Below are 25847 nucleotides of genomic sequence, written 5' to 3'. Positions count from 1 at the left end.
ATGAGGTCATACAGCGTAACCCGTCTATGGCGACCGGAATTGGAAAAACTGTTGCAAAAGATAAGATCATAGGGACCTTCAAAAAGAAATATGTTATTTCTGAAACTTCTTTGAATATTTCTGTTTGCTAATTATTAAAAACAAACATTGGATATGGGGAGGAAAGGCCTTTAAATCAACAGTCAAGGGTTATCCTGAGACCTAATCAAGAATCTGTTTATATTCCAGAAGACACTGCATTGTGAGGGTGGACATGTTGGGGGTGGGGCAGGATTACGTCCTATCAGAGTTGAGAACACCATTTTGGTGATATAGAGATTATTCAGAGTGCTGGAAGCACACAACCAGTCTCCTAGCATTTGGAGAAGAGAGAACATTTCAGTTAGTCTTTCAGATGGAGACCTGGTAGAGAATGATCACTTCTGTAAAAGTCCAGCAGGAAATGCACTTTCTGCCCGACTTGGTTAAAGATCAATGAGGCATCTTCAATGCACAACCTAACCAGGCATTTTGAGATTCCCCATTTACAATTGGTTTTCCCCAGCCACTCTGCACTATCACGGGCTGCATGAAGCAAAATCACCCTGGGAGCGTAGCCTGCAACAAAGAATAATGTAATTTACCATTTCTGCTCCTCCTGATCCTGTATTTAGCTCCCAATTTCAATCATCACCACCGTTTGTCCCCAATCCTCCTCTTGCCAAACCCCATTCACAGTGTCAGCTCAATACCTCCCAAAACATTAAGGGTGTGCTCCAACATCTCATTGCCTCCATTATAGAGAGGCCCCATGCCCAAAGTCTGGGGGTTTGTAACCTCACCGTTTTGTGTCAGGACACATACCTATTTTAAAATGGGTCCATCCTAATTCCTGAGCCCTGGTGTCCTTTTCTTATTGACCCATTACTTAGGTTTCCGAACCCCTTCCCATGCCCTGTACTTGTTGTATTTGTTGATCCCGTAATGGGACCAACTCTTCCATTTATGGAGGGAAAACAGCAATCAAAGGAATGGTGCCAAACAACTGAAAATCGATATTTTATCTTCCACCATTGGCCTTTGACCTTATGCACTCCAGCACCTGATCCAATCAGATGACAGGCAGGTCTCCCTCAAGGTCCCTCCCTCAGCTACAATGAGCACAAACATTCCATTCCCTTTAAAACCATATATTTCCCTGAGGTAACAACAGGGCTGTTATAAATGTTGATTTTAAATTTGCCTGACTTAAAAAGGAATGGGACATATTAATTTTGAAATGAAATTCGTGAGCTTTTCATGACAAATCTTTAATTGATGTAACTCAGGCGAATGAGATGTGTAGCATTTCTAACCACATTACTCAGTGCTGCAATATTTTCACAATGACTGAAGCATTACCAAGTTTGTCTACATGCGTCACTCCTCTCAGCTTTAAGCATCATTTGTTCAGCTTTAACACTAAAACAAGATGTATTACAGTATAGCAATAGTTCATGACCAAAGAGTTGGTTACAAGTCCTCCACCCTCATCATAATTGGCTCAATGTTTCTGAACAATAACCACTACCACATAGGTAATCTGTTGTGGAAACTTACTCAAAGATTGTTGAATGCTTTGAATCCGAACTATTAATTATCTGTGTAAAAGTTCAGCTTTTGGAAAGCCCGCGTTACTAATGGGTCAGTGCACTGTCCAGTGCTGAACTGATCTTCCTATGGACCTGGGAGAGACAACTTGGATCCCTGGTGTCTGCTCAGTCACCCATTCTCAATTGAACCAGCATTACTTGCGAAGGTGGGGCTTGTGTGGGCGAAGAACCAATTGGCCCCAATGTCCCTGGACTAGGGAAGTGGGAAGAACCAAAATCCCTTGTATCCTGCTGTTGTTTGATCTTGAAATTGGATACTAGGCCTGTCAGTGGCATAGTCCCTAGACCAACAGCCTCGTAATGCTCACTATAGAATAGAATAGAATCCCTACAGGGGGCAAAGAGGCCATTCAGCCCATTAAGTCTACACCAACCTTCCAAAGAGCATCCCACCCAGACCCTCCACCCTATCCCTTCATCTCCCATGGCTAATCCACCTAGCCTGTGCATCCCTGGACACTATGGGCAATTTAGCATGGTCAACCCACCTAACCTGCACATCTTTGGACTGTGGGAGGAAACCAGAGCAGCCGAAGGGGACCCACGCAGACACGGGGGAGAATGTGCAAACTCCACGCAAACAGTCGCCTGAGGGTAGAATCGAACTCGGATCCATAATGCTGGGAGGCAGCAGTGCTAACCATCGTGTTGCCCGTGACAAGTCGTAGAGCTGTGTCAGGCAGGAGCAGACACCAGCGGAGAATGTAACAGAAACGTCAGAGGAATAAAATAATCTCCTTTTCAAATTCAACTGGTATCCATCAAACTGTGCATCTCTGAGAGTCCCCATGCGGACAGGAACTGGCTGCTGATAAAACAGCTTCAAAAGCTGACTGTGTCTAATAATGTTTTGTCCAGGGAGTTGTGTTATGCAGTCTTGACTACAAACAACTGAACCATGGGATTGGAACACCACCGAGACACGCTTCAGATGTCTGTTATCTGTGTCATCTCCGTCTTTGATCCCCCTGCAGGGAGAGGAATTGCTCATTTTCAAAAATCCAGTGTAAGCATTCTGTCCATGCTACAGTAGATGTTCATCCCTACTCTCCAAGCAAGTTGGCATTTAATTGAGTGGCTTTCAAGGGCACTTCCAGAGGGCTATTCAACATCGACCATGTCGACAATGTTATAACTCTATATGAAGTTATATAGAGGCCAGACCAGGTAAAGGAAGGCAAGTACTCTTTCCCTACTGGATGTTGGTAAACCTGCTGGATCGTCAGGCAGCTCTCTGACAGCTTTGTCTTCACTGACAGCAGCTACTTTGTTCCAGATTGGCTGAACAGAATTCAAATTCTCGAACACTCACGGTGAGATTTGCACCAACGTACTCTGGGTCATTGGTTCAGCAGTGTGAGTGGTTACCTCTTTGTTGGGAGCTCTGAGTGTTTTGTGCCAGTGCTGTAGAATGTCCAGTGTGAGACAGTGGACAATGAGGTGCAGAGCTGAGCTGAACCCGATTGGAAGCCACGATCAGCCGTTATCTTATTGAATAGCAGAGTGAGCTTGAAGACCCACATGGCCTTGCCCTGTTCCTAAATCATTGGTTTTTAATCTATTTCCCCAACCTCTGCGTTGACATTAAACATACCTGGGGCCTGCTCTTTTGAATTGTGTCACCTCTACGATAGCACACACGTTGTCGAGGAGCCTGTGCGGCCCGATGGAGAAGTTAGAATAATGGAAGCAATTTCTTGCCACAGAAGCGAATTTTCTAAGGGCAGTTGAAAATATTCCCAAAGGAAGTATCGAAGCTGAGATAGGGGGAAAAGTTGGGAAATGTTACAGATTTCTACCTGAGAGAATGTAGGAAAGACTCATCATTTAGTCGGTCCGATCTTATAATTTGTGTTTGCAGAAGCAGAGATGAACCTAGCTGTTGTACTATTGTTGGAATTCAGAAAACCTGACCCCAGCATCATTAATTTGGAACCTGTGACTATTATTGCAACAGTGCTGACCCATATTTGTCAATATTTTTTAATCTCCAGCATATTTTTAATCAAGCTGTTCAGACGTATTGTTTAAGGCAAGCAGGATTTACAGAGATTCTGACACCTTGTCTGTGCTTGTAGCAGTACAACCCTAATTCTAGCTCAGCCCTGACTGAAACCAGGTCCACCCGGCAGCATAGTGACAGTGTTTCCTGAATCCCTGGTCTTGCATCTCAACCTGGAATGTTTGCTGTTACTGAGCTCCCAGGGAGGGAGGGACTCACAGGTAAAAACAACCACTCTGGGATGATCCTAACCTCTGAGGCAGGGAACTGGGGAGCAAGTAGGACAACTTGCAGGTACTGAACCTGACCCCAGAGGGATTAAGGTCCCTCTTTGGGGACTTTCACAGAGGTGTAAATTGACGTGGAGGTGGGTTCCATGTGACAGGCAGGTGGGGTAGAGATGGGCAAGCAATGCCTTGCAGCTTGATCGATGTAGTGGAGGGTGAGAAACTGAGGGAGTGCCTCAGCATGGGGTTCTCTCCCTAACCTTCTTTCTTGAGATTTAAAATGGAAACACAGACTCAGCAACCAAGTTGTGGGCGAAGAGAGTGGGGCGCAATCCCTCTTCAGGAAGGCCTTTGATTACACCCACACCCAGGCCCACAGGCCCATCCAGACCATGGCATGACCCCCTGCGTGAGTGCCTACCGGCTGGACCACATCCTTCACCATGTCAGGGAATGCCCTTAACAGAGCTGCTGGTGAGAATAACTGGCTGCAGCCTGATTTGAGGGCGTGGATGTTTGTGCTGCCAGGTCAACTCACCCCTTGGCAAAAATGCACTCTGCTAGAAAGGAGGTCAGGAAACTGGCATATTGGGCGGCAAGATTAGAATGATGCTGGAAAAGCACAGCAGGTCAGGCAGCATCTGAGGAGCAGGATAATCGACATTTCAGGAAACGGCTGATGAAGGGCTTTTGCCAGAAACGTTGATTTTTCTGCCTCTCGGATGCTACCTGACCTGCTGCGCTTTTCCAGCACCACTCTAATCTTGACTCTAATCTCCAGCATCTGCAGTACCCACTTCTGCCTATACTGGGTGGCATCCAGTTCCCATTCCCCGTCTTGGCAGGGACTGAAAATTCAGCCGCATTCTCCGATTGAAGATGAAAGCAGGCAGGGAACTCGTCTGGAATATGGAAAATGCTCAGCCGATCTGGCAGCACCTGTGAAGGGAAATAAAGATCTAGCATTTTTCAGGTCAGTCCGAAACATTCACGCTGTTTCTCTCTACAAGTACTGGCCTAACCTGCCCAGTACTTACAGCTCCACTTTCAGATTTCACCTGGAACAGTCCGATCAGGTTTCCAGAGGGCTCTGATCAGCTCTGCTTCTGCCCAGCTATGGCAGAAGGTTTGATTCATTGTCATTGCAAGCAAAGAGTCCACCTTTTCAGGACTTGTTTCAAAGTTTCCTGTTCAGAAACTGTTAAAATGCAGCACTGATTTCTCAAATGTGTCGGTCTTGATGCTATCATTAATGCAACAGCAGGAAAGCATCCAACCAAGGAAAATGCGCTCTTGCTGAGGTCTTTATTATGTCTTTTTAGAAATTGGCTCACATATCACGATCTGCCCAAGGGGAGACGTTGGCTGAGATTAATCTGAGCAGTCTTCAGCTGCTCAGTTATTATTCCTGGATCGGAAATAAACGGCCCATTCCCTTTCTCAGCTGTTGTTTTTACACGTCGAACCTGAGCCACTTGTTTGATAGGTGCAGTATGGAACAGGCCCTGACGATGGGTACACACATACTGCTAATGACCAGGGGCCATGCTTTCAGAGGGCACTCACTGGCAACAAGGCATTCACAACAAGTTGCTCCACTCTGGGACAAAATTCCAGATCGGATTGTCCCGGACCGGGAGTGCCCTCCCCTTGGCCATTCGTTTGGACGACCAGGGTTGCAGTCTGGGTGACATAGTCCATCCTTGGCTGCAATCCCCCTCCCCACCGGGCATGAGAGGATGAGGACGTTTCATGGGAGAAGGGGCCTGTAAGAGGGGTGTGGTGAGGAAAAGAGACTATCAGAGGAGAAAGGTAACTGTGAGGGTATGGAAGGGAGGAAGGCTACAAGGAGAATAGGGGAAGACAGTCTGCACAGGAATGGGAGTGGACAGAGGCTGCAATTGTTCCTCATGGCGTTTTGGGTTTGATAAGCTGGTCCATAGACAGATTTTAACATCTTTTAAAAGCTTCTTAATTGCCTGTTTCAGCTGTAACAGGCGAGACTCTGCCTCCAGTGGAACCCACCTGTCATTTTGGATGTCCCTCAGTTTATGTTAAAGGGTACTATACACTTGCCACTTGAGCCTGCAAAGCCCAATGCGCAGATTGTTTTTATTGCTCACAGATCTTGCATTTCCCTGCCATTTTCACCAACCAATCCCTGTTCTTCCTGTTACTGGGTCCAGTGACATTGCTGCAATGTATCCAGTGCAGCAGCTGTAAGAGGTTCCTCGAGATCCTCTGGGAGGCACTAGCTGGGCGATCGGGGTTTTCCAGTCTAATCTGCACGGTAGCTTGGCATGTATCTCTGCAAGGTTAGAGTCATAGAGATGTATAGCACGGAAACAGACCCTTCAGTCCAACTCGTCCATGCCGACCAGATATCCTAAATTAATCTAGTCCCATTTGCCAGCAGTTGGCCCATATCCCTCCAAACCCTTCCTATTCATGTATCCATCCGGATACCTTTTAAATGTTGCAATTGTACCAGCCTCCGCCACTTCCTCTGGCAGCTCATTCCATACACGCAAACCCCTCTGCATGAAAAAGCTGCCCCTTTTAAATCTTTCCCCTCTCACTTTAAACCTATGCCCTCTAGTTCTGGACTCCCCGACCCCAGGAAAAAGACTTTTGTCTATTTATCCTATCCATGCCCCTCATGATTTTATGAACCTCTATAAGGTCACCCCTCAGCCTCCGACGCTCCAGGAAAAACAGCCCCAGCCTGTTCAGCCTTTTCCTGTAGCTCAAACCCTGGCAACAGCCTTATAAGTCTTTTTTGAATCCTTTCATGTTTCAGAACATCCTTCTGATAGGAGGGAGACCAGAATTTCACACAGTATTCCAAAAGTGGCCTAACCAATGTCCTGTACAGCTGCAACATGACCTCCCAACCCCTGTACTCAATACTCTGACCAATAAAGGAAAGCATACCAAGCACCTTCTTCACTATCCTATCTACCTGCGACATTACTTGCAAGGAACAATGAACTTGCACTCTAAGGTCTCCTGGGATATCTGTAAGTCTGTTCTTGAGCACGGGCTGGATGTTCAGGTTTGAGCAAATGGTAGGTGCTCTCTATGGCAGCCATTGACTCCAGAGTCATAGAGTCATAAAGCACGGAAACAGACCCTTTGGTCTGACCAGTCCATGCCTACCATGTTCCCAAACTAGACAAATCCCTCCTGCCAGCACTTGGCCCATATATCTCCAAACCTTTCCTACTGATGACTTATCCAAATATCTTTTAAACATTGTAGCCGTACCTGCATCTACCACTTCCTCTGACAGTTCATTCCACACAGGAATCACTCTCTGTGTAAAAAACGCTGTCCATAAGGTCCTCATTAAGTCTCTCTCCTCTCATGACTGCACTGAGCAAGATGTCCTTTAGGTCATGTTGTCACACCAAGAGATGGTGGTGCCAGTGTATAGAGCAGGAATGCATCCATGTGCTCTTGAAGTAACCTTCTTGATGAAGGGGAGTGATGGTTGTGGCCGGCAGCTTTTTCTGAAGTAAACATCCATTTTCGTTCCAGTTTCCAACTCGGTGGTTTGCAGGCATTCCCCACCAGGCAGTCACAGACAGCGTTGGTATTGAAATCGCCAAGGACAAGGAGGGGCATTCTAGCTGAGTTGAGATATTCGTGTAGAACATATCTTTGTCAGCTGAGTTAGTGTTCAGGGTCTGAGTGTAAATATAGTGGAGTGTTGTCGCTGCTGGTCTTGAGGGGAGAGGTGCAGGGACACGAAATGTTGAGAATGGCTGATTGAAAGTTTCGTGGCAATTACCCCTTTGCCATGAAGCAGACACTGAGGGTGTTGCTGACCTTGAGGTCCTCCCGACCAGTAGAGGGTGTAGCAGACATTGTGTTCTGTCACCATCTTGTTCCGAGAAGTGGCCCTCACTCAGACCATGCTGTATTGAAATCCAATCTGCCCCATTCACGGGCTGAGCCTCATTGAGAGCAACTGTTGTCATGAGAGTCTCACATACCAGCAGTCATGTGTCAGAACATTTGCTCTTTCCTTCATTTTTAATGGAGCTTAGAGCTCATGTCTTCTTCTCTGTAGCAGTTTGGCCACATTAAGAGATGCCCATTTACTGAGGTCACTCTTTCTAGGCTCCTCTCCAATTCAGGGGTGGGCAGTACTGTCCTTTCAGAAAGCCGCTTGGTCAATCAGGGTATAGTCACCACGGGATAATGTTGTCTCTCAATCATCAGCCGGCACCCCATTTTCACTTGCTTGCCAATGCTCTAGGATCTGCTTGTTGAGTTTCACTTAGAGGCTGGACTCATTTATTTTTCCTGCAAAGTGGAGCATTAAGGTGGAGCAGTTTCTCTGTCTGACGCCCTTCAAACCTGAACTTCATCTTTCATGGCCCAGTGAACTGGGATGGAACTAGTTTCTCCTGTCCCTGGAAGGTCACTGACCAAAGCTTCCCTTGCTATTTTATTCTTGTTTAACGTACCAATAACCATCATCTAGACAGTGTGCTCCAGAACATAATTGCCATTCGATACACTTGCCATCCTTCCACCTTGGCTGTTACCTTTGTCAGATTATCTGGCCCAGACGGTGTCAGGTTCATTATTCCTCCCCTCACTACTTGTTGCCCATCAGCTCAGATACTGGGCCTGGGTGTTGGAGCCAGCAGTGAGAGCTGGGTGTAGCTGAGGGCCAGTGACTGAAGTGTCAGGGTACTACCTCTATCTGAAAAGCCCATATATCCCTCTACATATGTCAACAAACGTCCGACCCCGTTTGATGCCCTCGCCACTAAAAAGAGTCTACACTTCAAAAGTATTTCTTCAGTTATACAGCGCTTTGGAGTGTCCTGAGGGTCTGAGTTAAACAAGCTCTGTCTATGAACTGCACTATATTCATGATTCGCCTTCAGAACCACATGACACCAAGTTATAGTCCAACAGGTTTATTTGCAACCATAAGCTATCAGAGTCCCCACTCCTTCCTCAGGCAGCTAGTGAGACAGAATACTTTGGACACAGAATTTAAAAGTAAAAGATACAACTTATGCGGATGTATTGAACAAACCTAGTTGGCTATTAAGTCTTTAGTCAATTAGAATGGAGATGCAGGTTTTGATTAATTAATATGTAAATCCTTGCCCCAAGGTAACTTCGGTTTTTATCACAATAAAGGTGACACCTTAGGTCAGCCATTGCATTTTGTGCAGGTCCTGGGCCTCCTCCGCCGCCACTCCCTCACCACCCGATGCCTCGAGGAAGAACGCCTCATTCTCCACCTCGAACCCTTCAATCCCAGGGCATCAATGTGGACTTCACCAGTTTCCTCATTTCCCCTGCCCCCCACCTCACTCCAGCTCCAACCTTCCAGCTCAGCACCGTCCTCATGACCTGACCCACCTGTCAATCTTCCTTCCCACCTATCCGCTCCACCCTTCTCTCCGACCTATCACCTTTACCCCCACCTCCATCCACATATTGCACTCTCAGCTACCTTCTCCCCAGCCCCACCCCCCTCCCATTTATCTCTCCACCCCAGAGGCTCCCAGCCTCATTCCTGATGAAGGGCTTTTGCCCAAAACGTCAATTTTCTTGCTCCTTGGATGCTGTCTGACCTGCTGTGCTTTTCCAGCACCACTCTAATCTAAACATTGCATTTTATGTGTGAGGCCATGTTTCAGTCTGTTTTATCTCATCCTGGAGCCAGAGTGGTTTTATTTCCAAACTAGGAATTTATAAAATGCCAGATTGACAGACTGCCTACACACCATGTGCTTTTTGAATAAAATAAAATGTATTTGCAAATTCAAATCTGCAAATGCAAATTCACCCCATAGACTTATATGTGTGTGTGCGTGTGAGGGAGAGGGAGAGAGCGTGTGTGTGTCTGTATGTGAGGGAGAGGGAGAGAGCGTGTGTGTGTCTGTGTGTGCGTGTGAGGGAGAGGGAGAGAGCGTGTGTGTGTCTGTATGTGAGGGAGAGGGAGAGAGCGTGTGTGTGTCTGTGTGTGCGTGTGAGGGAGAGGGAGAGAGCGTGTGTGTATTTGTGTGTGTGCATGCACGAGTCATCTAGGTTTGTTCAATACATTCAAACAAGTTGTATGACCCTTTGATCTTTTACTATAAATTCTATGTCTGAAGTATTCTGTCTCACTAGCCGCCTGAGGAAGGAGCGGGGATTCTGAAAGCTTGCGATTGCGAATAAACTGTTGGACTATCACCCAGTGTCATGTCCACCTGGCGCCTCCACTTCAGGGCTCCTGACGAATCCTAGTCTTTGCTTTCACTGCCTCACACAAGGGTCCATTCCACTTGTTGATCACTGCACTGAAGATCTCCCTGACATCCTTTCTAAAACTGCCCTGTGTTATTAGCCTGGCTGACGTTGCTCTGACATCTGCCTGTTACTTCATCTTTATACTCCCTCTCCCTCCTGCTCTGGTTATGCTGAGGTGAACTAAACTTTGACTTTTCACCTCATTCCCACTTTTCAGTCAATCTGCCACCTTTAGTAAATATACTTAATTCTGAGAAACTATACCCAGCTCGCTATAACCTCTGAGCCCCAGACAAGTGCACTCATTACTTGAAATCTACATTTTATTTCCCAAGAATATCCTGAAACCCCTTTAACACCAAAATAGTAACTATACCCATCACCATAGCACCCAGTTTATAGATATATTTAATCAATCTGCTCAGGCACTTTATAATCCACCTACAGAGCAGTTGGGACTTGAATCTAAGCCCTCTGGCTTAGAGGTAGGGGCACTACCACTGCACCACAAGGGCCCTTAGCACCCAGTTTATACTCTTTTGAAAATAACCAATTAAACTAAATTATACCAAATTAAAAGTTAGCAATCACATAAAGGAACATGGTGACAAAATCCAAAGCTCAACGGATACTTTAAATTAAAATCTCGTTATGAGTGGAAGTCATGCACTCCAGCCCCCTCGGTGCCTAGCAAGCATGGGAGAGCTCAAACCTGTCAGGGACAGCACTCTGTTTATATGAGTACAACAAATACCTGTGATAGACTTTGAGGGTATCACTCCAAGATTTTATTTTTCTCTCCTCCGTTAAGATGCTCTACAAAACTTTTAAAATATTCTTTCTCAGGATGTGGCTGACCCAGCATTTACTGCCCGTCCTGACACCCTGAAGAAAGTGATGATGAGCTCCTTCCCTCTTTGTGGTTGATTGACCTGTTCCATTATTTCTTACCATGACTTGGAGCGGCACGGTGGCTCAGTGGTTAGTGCTGCTGCCTCAGAATGTCAAGGACCTGGGTTTGATTCCAAGTGTCTGTGTGGAGTTTGCACATTCTCCCCGTGTCTGTCTAGCTTTCTTCCCATGGTCCAAAGATGTGTGGGTTAGGTGGATTGGCCATGCTAAATTGCCTATAGTGTCCAGGGATGTGTAGGTTAGATGGGTTAGCTGTGGGAAATGTGGGTTTATAGGGTAGGGAGATGCGTCTGGGTAGGATGGTGTTTGGAGGACTGGTGTGTACGCGATGGGCTGAATGGTCTACTTCCACACTGTAGGATAACTATGTTTTGGTGTCAGATTTTACCAGGTAATGCTCCTGTGAACCTTGAGGTGTGTTCCTAAAACATAATGGCTGTATGAATGCACATTGATGTTTACATCTCTTGTCTGGTCTGGCAACAGCTTTGGGGAAGGAAGGAAGGAAGGAAGGAAGGAAGGAAGGAAGGAAGGAAGGAAGGAAGGGGAGAATTAATGTTGCTCGTTTTGATGCACTGAACCGCTGGAATTTATTTCATTCTTGAGTCTCTCTTCTGTGCTGCTTGGCAGGTAATTTCATCAGTGGAATTAAAGTGCCAATCTCAGGGGATGTGACAGCATGCACAGTGAAAGAGAGAGAGGGAAAAAAAAACCTTACAGTACCAAGAGAATTCATTGCCTTCTGGAAACATAGCCGAGTAACCGCTCAGTGTCAGGCACAGAAGTGTGTTTTCTACCCCTGTTAATCTAAATTCTGTCAGATTCTGAGAGAACTGGGGGTGGGTCCCTTTCTATTCTGTGGCCCTGTTCTGAATTAATGCATCCCACACAGCCAAAGGGCCAGAGACGTTTTTACAGATAAATGATAGGAACTCTATAGCCCTGCTTGTACATGAATACTGGAAAGGCAGGGAGACATCTTTCAGTGGCTCTGGAGCAGGCGCTATCCTCACTGATGAATTGAACCAGTTCACTGGTTTTGGAAAGGGTGAGTGTGGTGGAATCGTGAATTGTACTCAAAAGCAACCCTGCTGCATAAACACAGATTACCAAACAGGAAAGAAAACATTTTTTTCCCCTTCTACATTAGATTACAGCCTGATGGCCCTTTGTAAATCTGGTGGATTGGTTGCTTTGAGCTTCACGCTGTAGTGTCCCTACTGCCTCTGTTATTCTGACACTGTTACTAATGATGGACCTCAGCACTAGCCTTCCTATAAACAGCTTCCCGGGCCCTGCTAATTGCGGTAGCTTTGTCTCTCCCCTTTCAATTTGTGATCGACTGTGTAAAGGATTCGGTGAATTAAGCTTCACAAAGACCAGAGAGAGCTGCTGCTTGAACAGATAATGGTGCCCCTGAGAGTGTGGGACGTGCTGAGAGTGTTTTATTAGCAGTGTGGTGAAGTCTATGTAAAAATGCAGAGTTACGACATTCAGCAGAGCTTTGCATTCCCGTCGTTCCTCAATGCTGCTGTAAAACTATCAGCTTCCAGCCAGTGTTTTCTGCCCATCCATTTCCCTCCCTTTTCCTAAAACTGATATTCCCTGGTGTATGGTTTTGTGGCTCAAGTAATGACCTTGCACCAAGTAGGATAGCTATTCACTGCAGAATGGATGGGGGCCTGGGGGGGTGCTCCTCTAATCGTTCCCTCATGTGTGCTTTTGATTGAGTCCTATGGTACAGAATCAGGCCATTTGACCCAACTGGTCTGTGCTAGCTTTTCTGCTCTGCATGATACATTGTTATTTGGAATGAGAAGCACAGAACACTCCCTGACCACCTCCCGACTTGAGCAGTTCTGCCCCAGTGACAGTTAGAGAAGTTATACCAGTGAAAGGGACTGTTTTATGTTCCTTTGTGATTATGTCCCTGAAATTTTCTCAGCTATTTGAATCTCCATTATCCACGCTGCGACTTATATACTGGCAGGGAAATATGCTAGAGCTGCTCGGGAGGATTTAAACTAGTAAGGTGGGGGGGTTGGGACCCAGGGAGGTAGTGAGGAAAGAGATCAATCTGAGACTGGTACAGTTGAGAACAGAAGTGAATCAAACAGTCAGGGCAGGCAGGGACAAGGTAGGACTAATAAATTAAACTGCATTCATTTCAATGCAAGGGGCCTAACAGGGAAGGCAGATGAACTCAGGGCATGGTTAGGAACATGGGACTGGGATATCATAGCAATTACAGAAACAGGGCTCAGGGATGGGCAGGACTGGCAGCTTAATGTTCCAGGATACAAATGCTACAGGAAGGATAGAAAGGGAGGCAAGAGAGGAGGGGGAGCGGCATTTTTGATAAGGGATAGCATTACAGCTGTGCTGAGAGAGGATATTCCCAGAAATACATCCAGGGAAGTTATTTGGGTGGAACTGTGAAATAAGAAAGAGATGATCACCTTATTGAGATTGTATTATAGATCCTCTAATAGTCAGAGGAAAATTGAGAAACAAACTTGTAAGGAGATCTCAGCTATCTGTAAGAATAATAGGGTGGTTATGGTAGGGAATTTTAACTTTTCAAACATCGACTGGGACTGCCATAGTGTTAAGGGTTTAGATGGAGAGGAATTTGTTAAGTGTGTACAAGACAATTTTCTGATTCAGTATGTGGATGTACCTACTAGAGAAGGTGCAAAACTTGACCTACTCTTGGGAAATAAGGCAGAGCAGGTGACTGAGGTGTCAGTGGGGGAGCACTTTGGGGCCAGCAACCATAATTCTATTAGATTTAAAATAATGATGGATGACTAAAGAAATTGAGGGTTTGGTTAAGAAAAGAAGAAAGCATATGTCAGGTATAGACAGGATAGATCGAGTGAATCCTTAGTCAAGTACAAAGGAAGTAGGAGTATACTTAAGAGGGAAATCAGGAGGGCAAAAAGGGGACATGAGATAGCTTTGGCAAAAAGAATTAAGGAGAATCCAAAGAGTTTTTACAAATACATTAAGGACAAAAGGGTAACGAGGGAAAGATTAGGGCCCCTCAAATATCAACAAGGCGACCTTTGTGTGGAGCCGAAGAAAATGGGGGAGATACTAAATGACTATTTTGCATCTGTATTTACTGTGGCAAAGGATATGGAAGGTATAGAATGTAGGGAAATAGATGGTGACATCTTGCAAAATGTCCATATTACAGAGGAGGAAGAGCTGGATGTCTTGAAACGGCTAAAAGTGGATAAATCCCCAGGATGTGATCAGGTGTATCCGAGAACTCTGTGGGAAGCTAGAGAAGTGATTGCTGGGCCTCTTGCTGAGATATTTGTATCATTGATAGTCACAGGTGAGGTGCCGGAAGACTGGAGGTTGGCTAATGTGGTGCCACTGTGTAAGAAGAGTGGTAAGGACAAGCCTGGGAACGATAGACCAGTGAGCCTGACACCAGTGGTGGGCAAGTTGTTGGAGGGAATCCTGAGGGACAGGATGTACATGTATTTGGAAAGGCAAGGACTGATTCGGGATAGTCAACATGGCTTTGTGCATGGGAAATCATGTCTCACAAACTTGATTGAGTTTTTTGAAGAAATAACAAAGAGGACTGATGAGGGCAAGCGGTAGATGTGATCTATATGGACTTCAGTAAGGTGTTCAACAAGGTTCCCCATGGGAGACTGATTAGCAAGGTTAGATCTCATGGAATACAGGGAGAACTAGCCATTTGGATACAGAACTGGCTTATAGGTAGATCACAGAGGGTGGTGGTGGAGGGTTGTTTTTCAGACTGGAGGCCTGTGACCAGTGGAGTGCCACGAGGATCGGTGCTGGGCCCTCTACTTTTTGTCATTTACATAAATGTTTTGGATGTGAGCATAAGAGGTACAGTTAGTAAGTTTGCAGATGACACCAAAATTGGAGGTGTAGTGGACAGCGAAGAGGGTTACCTCAGATTACAATGGGGTCTGGACCAGATGGGCCAATGGGCTGAGATGTAGCAGATGGAGTTTAATTCAGATAAATGCGAGGTGCTGCATTTTGGGAAAGCAAATCTTAGCAGGACATATACACTTAATGGTAAGGTCCTAGGGAGTGAACAAAAAGATCTTGGAGTGCAGGTTCATAGCTCCTTGAAAGTGGAGTCGCAGGGAGATAGGATAGTGAAAAAGGCATTTGGCATGCTTTCCTTTATTGGTCAGAGTATTGAGTACAGGAGTTGGGAGCTGAAAATGTGTTGCTGGAAAAGCGCAGCAGGTCAGGCAGCATCCAACAAATAGGAGAATCGACGTTTCGGGCATAAGCCCTTCTTCAGGAATGAAGCCCTGAAGAAGGGCTTATGCCCGAAACGTCGATTCTCCTGATCCTTGGATGCTGCCTGACCTGCTGCGCTTTTCCAGCAACACATTTTCAGCTCTGATCTCCAGCATCTGCAGTCCTCACTTTCTCCTCCACAGGAGTTGGGAGGTCATGTTGCGGCTATACAGGACATTGGTTAGGCCACTGTTGGAATATTGCGTGCAATTCTGGTCTCCTTCCTATCGGAAAGATGTTGTGAAATTTGAAAGGGTTCAGAAAAGATTTACAAGGATGTTGCCAGGGTTGGAGGATTTGAGGTATAGGAAGAGGCTGAACAGGCTGGGGCTGTTTTCCTGGAGCGTTGGAGGCTGAGGGGTGACCTTACAGAGGTTTACAAAATTATGAGGGGCATGGATAGGGTAAATAGGCAAAGTCTTTTCCCTGGGGTCAGGGAGTCCAGAACTGGAGGGCATAGGGTGAGAGGGTAAAGATATAAAAGGGACCTAAGGGGCAACTTTTTCATGCAGAGGGTGGTACGTGTGTGGAATGAGCTGCCAGAGGATGTAGTGGAGGCTGGTACAATTGCAACATTTAAGAGGCATCTGGATGGGTATATGAATAGGAAGGGTTTGGAGGGATATGGGCCGGGTGCTGGCAGGTGGGACTAGATTGGGTTGGGAATATCTGGTCGGCATGGACGGGTTGGACCGAAGGGTCTGTTTCCGTGTTGTACATCTCTATGACTCTATGACTAAGATGTCAGTCTGGTTAACTCACCCAGTCCTCTGTTCTTCCTGAGAATTAACCTTCAAAACCAAACAAATAAAACCATTTATCTCAGCCCGCTTGGCACACCTTCTTCATTCCTGAAGAAGGGCTTATGCCCGAAACGTCGATTCTCCTGCTCCTTGGATGCTGCCTGTCCTGCTGCGCTTTTCCAGCAACACATTTTTCAGCTTTGATCTCCAGCATCTGCAGTCCTCACTTTCTCCTAAATAAAACCTGCCAGCGTAGTAAGAATGAAATCCTGTGGTTGCGTTGTACATTTTCAAGTCTCATTCTTTGCTTTCTGTTGATTCATACTCGATCAGTGACTCTTCAAATTCAGCGCAAAAGATGATGTGTCAATCTTACTTGTTCAAACGTATCATTTCAGGATAAAGCGCACTCTGAGATCGTGATGCTTGCAGCACAGTGCAAAGGTCACCGTCACGAAGAGGTCATTCAGCGACAGCGTGAGGCACTGGCTGAGCTACGAGCCAGGGTGAAGGTGCTGGAACAGATTCCCACTTCTAGTAAGAGTCCGTTTACTGATCAAAACTTTGTCTCTACTCTCTGACATCTGTCCGCATTATCCAGCCAGTAAAGCAGCAGCCTAACACCTACACCATCCCAGACATTATCATTCCTTGCCACCTCCAACCCACTCCATGGTTAGACTCTTCACTCCGGGACCCTCATATCAGACACAGCTTTCCGAATCAGAGGCCAGCCTGTTTCCAGACTGCCTTTCCCTCTGGGGAAGGATTGCTTGTCCCCAAAGTATCCCACATTCTAGCTGTCAGAACCAGCCCCTCCACAAAGTCAGGATAAGTGAATCTACTAGTTCCCTTTAATCTCACTCTGGGCTTGAATTAAGCAGGACCCAATAAACTAAACAAGCACTTACATGAAGGGAGGCGGTGGCATAGTGATGATGTCAACTGGACTAGCAAACCAGTTGTTATCGCTGGTCGGTTAGCTCTGTAGTCTGGACAGCTGGTTCGTGATACAGTGAAGAAGGGCTTATCCCCGAAACGTCGATTTTCCTGCTCCTTGGATGCTGCCTGGCCTGCTGCGCTTTTCCAGCAACACATTTTTCAGCCCTGATCTCCAGCATCTGCAGCCCTCACTTTCTCCTAGTGATACAGTGACTCCAACAGCATGAGTTTAATTCCCACACTGGCTGATGCTTCCAGGATGGACTTTCCTTCTCAACCGTTCCCTTCACTTGAGGCATGATGGCACTCAGATTAAACTCGAGAGAGAGTCATCTCTCTCTCTAATGGGACTATAGCAACTTCTATTTTTCCTGTGACCTGGAACCCCAGGCTAATGTTCTATCACGACAATTGGTGAAATTTGAATTCAATTAAAAATATACAGTTTCATGGCAATCATGTAACTACTGTCAAATGTCATCAAAATCTCATCTGATTCACTAATATCCTTTCGGGAAGGCAAACTGCTCTCCTTACCTGGTCTGGCCGACACGTGACACCAGACCCACCACAATGTAGTCAACTCTTAATTGCTGTCTGTAGGAGTTGGGTAATCAATGCTGGCCCAGCCAATGAGATCCACATCCCATGAGTGAGTTTTAAAAAGAACGATTGTGTAGCACCTTTTACAACCTCAGGATTCCAAAGCATCTTATGGCCAGTGAAGAGTTTGTTGAAGAGTAGTCAGTGGTATCATTTAGGAGTGGACTGTGATAAAGATCAGAAACACGCAATGACCAACACACACGAGGTTTGCAGAACACCCAACATAATCTCCTCAAACTTGAGTTCCACACATGTAACAAGCACAAATACCAACCCACAATTCATCAACTTTGAGAGTGTGATGCTGGAAAAGCACAGCAGGTCAGGCAGCATCCGAGGAGCAGGAGAGACAACGTTTTGGGCAAAACCCCTTCATCAGACCTTTTTCCTGCTCCTCAGATGCTGCCTGATCTGCTGTGCTTTTCCAGCACCACACTCTCGACTCTAATCTCCAGCATCTGCAGTCGTCACTTTTGCACAATTCATCAAAGCCTCCGCCTAATCTCAATGCCCTGCACCCCAGTGCTACCCAGCTACATTACAGCCCATTTTGAGAGCCAGCTACATCTCAACAAAAAGAAATCTTGGGTCACATTGTTCTCAAGTCCTGCTTTGGGAAAATGCTGTTTTCTGTCAGACAGGCATTGGAAAAGAATGGAAAGCTTAACGGAACTGAAGGCCTCTAATCCTGTCGCTTAATCTCGTTCTGGATTAGTGGTGCTGGAAGAGCACAGCAGTTCAGGCAGCATCCAAGTAGCAGTAAAATCAACGTTTTGGGCAAAAGCCCTTCATCAGGAATAAAGGCAGAGAGCCTGAAGGGTGGAGAGATAAGTGAGAGGAGGGTTGGGGTGGGGAGAAAGTAGCATAGAGTACAATAGGTGAGTGGGGAAGGAGATGAAGGTGATAGGTCGGGGGGGAGGGGGGAGTGGATAGGTGGAAAAGAAGATAGGCAGGTAGGACAGGTCATGGGGACAGTGCTGAGCTGGAAGTTTGGAACTGGGGTGAGGTGGGGGAAGGGGAAATGAGGAAACTGTTGAAGTCCACACTGATGCCCTGGGTTTGAAGTGTTCCGAGGCGGAAGATGAGGCGTTCTTCCTCCAGGCGCCTGGTGGTGAGGGAGCGGCAGTGAAGGAGGCCCAGGACCTCTATGTGGCAGAGTGGGAGGGGGAGTTGAAATGTTGGGCCACAGGGCAGTGTGGTTGATTGGTGCAGGTGTCCAGAGATGTTCCCTAAAGCGCTCTGCTAGGAGGTGTCCAGTCTCCCCAATGTAGAGGAGACCGCATCGGGAGCAATGAATACAAACTGCTGTACTTTTCCAGCACCACTAATCCAGAATCTGGTTTCCAGCATCTGCAGTCATTGTTTTTACCTAGCTAAATCTCGTTCAGCCTGGCGATTTCCCACATTGTGAATGTGATGCCCATTCCTTCCCCTGTTATATCCCTAAGCTCAGACTAACCTCCAATGTTGACACTCACCAGCTGGTACCTTCAGGGGAGGGGGTGGAAATACGGGATAGGAAACGAATTGGGGTTAATCATGTCAAAAAAAACAAGGAACCCATGTTTATTCCATTGGGCAGAATGCAGGTGGTGAGGTGACTGGCAAGGAGAGAGGGATGTTACCAGGGAGGGCACCATCCACATATTGCATCCATCATCTCTGTGCAGTGAAACTTGTAGCAAGGAATGCAAGGACTGTGGACTGACAGTCAAACAGCAGAGTGCAATTTGCCCCGGCACTTAAACCTGCTCGCTGTCCCGTGTTCGGTATCTGGCCCACTTGCTAACTCCCATGTATGCATGGAAGTAATTGTCATTTAAAAAGACCCAATATTACCTCAGTTTTACTAGAGAGCTTTTACTACTGCATTGAATGCTGGGATAGTTCTGCCTCCAATGCCATGGGGGTTTTGATTTGTTTTCCAGGGAAAAGGGAGAAAAGGCATGAATGAACATGGCAGGTGATTTGTCATCACTCAGGTGCATCAATACTTTTCCTGTCTGGGGGACTGTCTATCACAGTCTCTGATGATGGTAGAGGTTGAGCGTTTTTACTCTGTGAGAAATTACTTGCTCAGTAAATGGAGCTTGATTTCCCTCTGTAGCCAGTGGCTCAGTCTTTGCCACATTTATATTTTGAGTTTGATGTGGGAAGACAGTGAGCAAAGATTCAGCACCTGGGGTATATCCAAAGCTGCAACTCTAGGTGCCTCACAAGAGTGTAATCATTGAGGCGCACTATGGCCCATATTATTGAGGAAAGTGTGGATGGACGCGACTTGGTGACCAATGCCATGCTGTGCATGCTCTGGGAAAATTTCATGGGGACAGTGAGAGGATAGTTTTTATCTAATGCTGCGATGTGCGTGCTCTGGGAATGCCTGATAGGGACTGTGTAGAGGCAGCTTTTCTCTATATCTGACCCTCGCTGGTCATGACATGACCTGCACTACTCCTTTGGAAGCAATAAGGTACATTTTCCTCACTTGATTCAAAATCACACTTTTAGAAATGCAGGCAGGCGAATCATCCTGAGTTTGCATAACTCCTGACACAAGTGGTTTGAACAAGATGTTTTCCTGACTCTCCAAAGCCTGTAACTCTTTACCAGACCTTTCAAACAGGTTCTGACACCTGACTCTGTGTTTTCCTTTGACCATGACAATGACTTACTGATTCATCTTGGGCCTGCCATACAGAGCAGTCCTCATGTTATTAACCAGTGTCAGTCCGCAGTGCCTGCTGTACAGTACAGCCCTCGTGTTATTAACCAGTGTCAGTCCGCAGTGTCTGCTGTACAGTCCAGCCCTCGTGTTATTAACCAGTGTCAGTCCGCAGTGCCTGCTGGACAGTACAGCTCCTGTGTTATTAACCAGTGTCAGTCCGCAGTGTCTGCTGTACAGTCCAGCCCTCGTGTTATTAACCAGTGTCAGTCCGCAGTGCCTGCTGTACAGTACAGCCCTCGTGTTATTAACCAGTGTCAGTCCGCAGTGCCTGCTGTACAGTACAGCCCTCGTGTTATTAACCAGTGTCAGTCCGCAGTGCCTGCTGTACAGTACAGCCCCTTTGTTATTAACCAGTGTCAGTCCGCAGTGCCTGCTGCACAGTACAGCCCTCGTGTTATTAACCAGTGTCAGTCCGCAGTGTCTGCTGTACAGTCCAGCCCTCATGTTATTAACCAGTGTCAGTCCGCAGTGCCTGCTGTACAGTACAGCCCTCGTGTTATTAACCAGTGTCAGTCCGCAGTGCCTGCTGGACAGTACAGCCTCTTTGTTATTAACCAGTGTCAGTCCGCAGTGCCTGCTGCACAGTACAGCCCTCGTGTTATTAACCAGTGTCAGTCCGCAGTGCCTGCTGGACAGTACAGCCCTCATGTTATTAACCAGTGTCAGTCCGCAGTGCCTGCTGTACAGTACAGCCCTCGTGTTATTAACCAGTGTCAGTCCGCAGTGCCTGCTGCACAGTACAGCCCTCGTGTTATTAACCAGTGTCAGTCCGCAGTGCCTGCTGTACAGTACAGCTCCTGTGTTATTAACCAGTGTCAGTCCGCAGTGCCTGCTGCACAGTACAGCCCTTGTGTTATTAACCAGTGTCAGTCCGCAGTGCCTGCTGCACAGTACAGCCCCTTTGTTATTAACCAGTGTCAGTCCGCAGTGCCTGCTGCACAGTACAGCCCTCGTGTTATTAACCAGTGTCAGTCCGCAGTGCCTGCTGGACAGTACAGCCCTCATGTTATCAACCAGTGTCAGTCCGCAGTGCCTGCTGGACAGTACAGCCCTCGTGTTATTAACCAGTGTCAGTCCGCAGTGCCTGCTGCACAGTACAGCCCTCGTGTTATTAACCAGTGTCAGTCCGCAGTGCCTGCTGGACAGTACAGCCCTCATGTTATCAACCAGTGTCAGTCCGCAGTGCCTGCTGGACAGTACAGCCCTCATGTTATCAACCAGTGTCAGTCCGCAGTGCCTGCTGGACAGTACAGCCCTCGTGTTATTAACCAGTGTCAGTCCGCAGTGCCTGCTGGACAGTACAGCCCTCGTGTTATTAACCAGTATCAGTCCGCAATGCCTGCTGTACAGTCCAGTCCCTGTGTTATTAGCCAGTCTCAGTCCACAGTGCCTGCTGTACAGTACAGACACCTTAATACATTCAGTGTTGATTTCATGCTGCTTACAGCTGTGTCTGTTGGAGGGAAACCTCTCAGCTGATAGCCACACTGTCCCTTCTTATTTTGAACCAGTCTGCCAGTCTAGTTGTCACTGTCTCTCTCTGTCTTTCTCTCTCCCTGGAGCTTGCTTTTTCTAAACACCCGTTATGGGGCCTTTAATTTGTTTCCTCACCAGCTCCTGCTCTTTTCAAGTTGCTGCGCCCCCAAACCCCAACCTTGCTGGACTCCCGTTCCATGGAATCTCAGTACACCTTAGAACGGGTTTAAAGCAAAGCAACTGAAAAATAAAAAGTCACTTGCTGTCGGTAGGTGCATTCTGCTCATCACCAACGTGCTTCCCAATTTCCGTCCTTCACTGGACTTTTGTCTCCTGTACAATGAGCCTCATTAAGTCCTGCCCTGCGTATTCCTTTGTTTCTGTTTTTGAAAATAGTTTCTCTCTGCGGCTAACTCTTCAAATATGCCTGTCTCAGTCTCTGTGTAAATATTTCCATTTCTGTCTGTCTCTTCTAAATAAATGCGTCTCCATCTCTGTTCTCCTCATGCTCTGTCAGAGACAGAAAGGAGTGAAAAATGCTCCTTTTTTGTTGGCTCTCCCTCCAGAATTTTGGGGCAGAAGATGAAATGTAAGATGTACCTGTCTTCCCATATCAATCCTTACTCCCTGATGGTTTTCCCTCGATATCTATGTGCTGCTCTTTTTCTGCATCATTTCCCTACCGTTACTACTTTCTCTGCCTTTTGCTTGCTCTCTCCCTCTGTCTGTTTCTCCTCCTGTCCTCACTGTGTCTCTATGTCTCTGTTCTTGCACTGTGACCATTTAGAAGGGACATTTACATTCAAGGCATTTTCAGCTACCCTTTCCCATGCGCGAAGCACTCAAGTCAAGAGGATCAGGAATGTAATCCATTGTAATTTTCAGAGGTGACTGATTGTGCTCTATCTGTGAGGGGTGGCACAATGGTTGGCACTGCTCCCTCATAGTACTTGGGTCCCTGGTTCAATTCCAGCCTTGGGCTGTGTGGAGTTTGCGCATTCTCCCCGTGTCTGGGTGGGTTCCCTCCCACAGCACAAAGATGTGCAGGTTTGGTGAATTGGCCAAGCTAAATTGCCCATTGTGTCCAAGGATGTGCAGACTAAATAGTGTAGCGATGGGAAATGCAGGGTCACAGGGATGGGGTGAGATGCTCTTTAGAGGGCCAGGGTGGACGTGATGGGCTGAATGGCCTGCTTTCACACTGTCGGGATCCTCTGAAGGGCTTATTTAAATTCTTAGCCAAGGATTTAATGTCAGAGTGGGATGACAGGATGGAGATAAGAAAGCAGCTTTAGATTTCATTTGAACCTTTGATCTTGGCAGGAATCAGCCAGGAGCAGGCCTCCCAACACCTGACAGTTCTGAAGAAGGAGCTGACTGACCTGCAGTCCCAGCGAGCGCTCAGCGGGAGTGAATCCTTCAGCAACTCCTCACCCAGTAACGATTCAGCGAAACTGGTAATGTTAGTAGTTTTCACCCTGCTGGGTGGCTGCCATCAAACTCGCTGATGTCCCAGCCTGTTCATTCAAAAGATCTCATTAACTTTGCATCATAAATAAGTGCACTCATTTACTTAAGTAATTGATTTTTCTTCACAGAGATGCTTAGTCATAGCAAAGTGAGCTGCAAAGTAGCAGCAGGGAACTTAAGTCAGCAGCAAGAGAATGCCAGCACTGGGGGAAAAAACCCTTTGTAAAGTAAGTGCTTTGAATGCTTCCTCCTGAGGTCCCCAGCATCACAATTGCCACCCTTCAAGTCAATTTGATTCACTCTATGCGATATCAAGAAATGGCTGAAGAAATTAGGCCTGTTAATAGACAAGTTGTGTCAGTACAGCTATAACACCGGCATCTGCCCAACATGGCAGAAAGCTGCTCAGGTTTGTCCTATCTGCCCACAAGTAGCAGGACAAATCCAACCTGACTAATTACCAACATATCAGTCTACTCTCAATCTTCACTATAGTGATGAAGCATGCTATCAAACAGCAAGTCTTCAACACTAACACTGACAATCACTTTGTGTTCAGCAAGGACCACACACACAGCTCCTGATCTTGTTCCAACGTGGACAAAAAAGCTGGACTCCAGAGGGGAAGTGAGAGTAACTACCCCTAACATCAAGGCAGCATTTGACCCAAAGAGCCCTAGCAAAGCTAGAGTCGTTGGGAATCGGGGAAAACTCTCCACTGGTTGGATCTAGGAAGATAGTTGTGGCTGTTGAAGTTCAGGCATCTTAGCTCCAGGGCATCAGTGCTGGAGTTTCTCAAGGTAGATGTTTTCTAACCAACGGGTTCAGAGATCTTATTAAACACCTTTGGAGCAGGTGGCGCTTGAAACTGGGCCTCCTGGCTCAGAGACAGGGTAGTGTCCAAGATGCAATCAACTTTAGCTGCTTCATCAATTACCTTTTCTCCATCATAAATTCAGAGGTGAGGATATTCACTAGTGATTTCACAATGTTCAGCACCTTTTACCACCCCTGAAATATCAGAAAGATCTGGACAACATCCAGGCTTGGTCTAATAAGTGGTAAGTATTATTTAGGCCACACAGTGCCAAGCAATGACCATCACCAACAAAAGAGATTCCAAGCATCATGCCTTGACATTCAATGGCACTAGCATTACTGAATAGCCCACTACCGTTATGTGTCTTACAGGGGGAGTGCACTGGTAATCAGGTCTAACTACTCCATGAGCCATCCCAACAGAATAAATGTGTCATCGAAACACCAAAATAGTCAATTTGTGTTACGTGCACAAGAACAGGAACCAGCCTTAGCTTGATTTCAAGAAGCTTGCTATTGACTGGGTTTTCCTCAGAATAATTACATCATCACCAGAAATAAAGTGTGCTGATACACACTTAAATAAATCAAACCAAACTCTGAGTTCAGCGAAGATTTTAGAGAATAGCTAGTTGGTGTATTCACTTCGGGACTGAAACTGTACGGTCTTGTGGTAGGAGATATAGATGACTCAGAGATTAGAAAAAGATCTCAGTGGCAAAATGGCCCATTTCCAGTGATGTTTCACCAGGCAGTGGCTAAAATAATGCATACCTGCTATATCACATTGGCAACATGCATGAGATGTCCATGCATTTTGATATGCCCAGCTTCTGAACTGTGCAGCAGAAAGATTCAAAATAGTTCGAGTGAAAACCACAGGACATGACATGATTCACCATGGGCGCTCGTCTGCATGGCTGACAGAACAAAATTAAAGCTTGTGGTAATTTTCTAATCTAAAACTGTGCTGAACATGCCTGATGGAAGAGGTAGTAGGAGAGCATTACTGGGGTGGGAGGGCTCTTTGACGTTGGCATCCTTTCTGCAGCAGCGAGAGGTATAAATGGTCCATGGACGGACGGTTGGCTTCCATGAATGTCTGTGCTGTGTACACAACCTTCTGTAGTTTCTTCCAGTCCTGGGCAGAAGAGTTGCTGCATCAGGCCATGGTGCACCCAGACAGCATGCGTTCTGTGCTGCATCTGTAAACATTGGCGAGGGTTGTTATGGACATGCCGACTTCCCTAAGCTGCCTGAGGAAGAAGAGGCATTGTTGTGCCTTGACTGTCGCATTTATATGCCAAGTCCAGGACAGGTTGTCAGTTATCGTCACTCCCAGGAACTTGATGCTTTCAACCCTCTCAATCTCCACTCCACTGATGTAGATGGGGGCGTGTTCGACTCCTTTCTTCCAGAAGCCAACGGTCAGTTATTTTGTTTTGCTGAAATTGAGAGAGCAGTTGTTATCACAGTACTATGACACCAAGCCCTCTATCTCCTCTGTGTATCCTGATTCATTGTTATTTGATATCCATCCTACCACAGTGGTGTTACCAACAAACTTGTAGATGGCATTCATTTGGAATTTGGTTACACAGTTGTGGGTGTACAGGGAGAGTGCAACATTGGTGGGCTCTAGTGTTGCGTGTTGTTGTGGAGGAGGTGCAGTTGTCTATCGTCACTGTTTGCGGCCTATGGGTTAGGAAGCTGAGG

The 25847-nt window shown here is 46.5% G+C and overlaps 1 protein-coding gene across 1 annotated transcript in view; it reads left to right on the top strand.

The window, feature by feature from the left end:
* fhad1 (forkhead-associated (FHA) phosphopeptide binding domain 1) overlaps positions 1 to 25847 on the top strand; it is a 169945-nt gene that overhangs the window by 102759 nt on the left and 41339 nt on the right. The window contains exons 25-26 of the mRNA XM_087980527.1: positions 16489 to 16627; positions 23166 to 23299. Of these exons, the coding sequence (XP_087836653.1) occupies positions 16489 to 16627; positions 23166 to 23299 (273 nt within the window). The remainder of the gene's footprint in view (positions 1 to 16488; positions 16628 to 23165; positions 23300 to 25847) is intronic.

This window comes from Chiloscyllium plagiosum, unplaced genomic scaffold (genome assembly GCF_037043375.1).
Source record: "Chiloscyllium plagiosum isolate Xiang-an unplaced genomic scaffold, Cpla_swu_hap1 HiC_scaffold_37, whole genome shotgun sequence".
Lineage (NCBI taxonomy): Eukaryota > Metazoa > Chordata > Chondrichthyes > Orectolobiformes > Hemiscylliidae > Chiloscyllium > Chiloscyllium plagiosum.
Note: the sequence above shows the minus strand (reverse complement) of the source record. Positions and strands in the feature narration are given on the sequence as shown.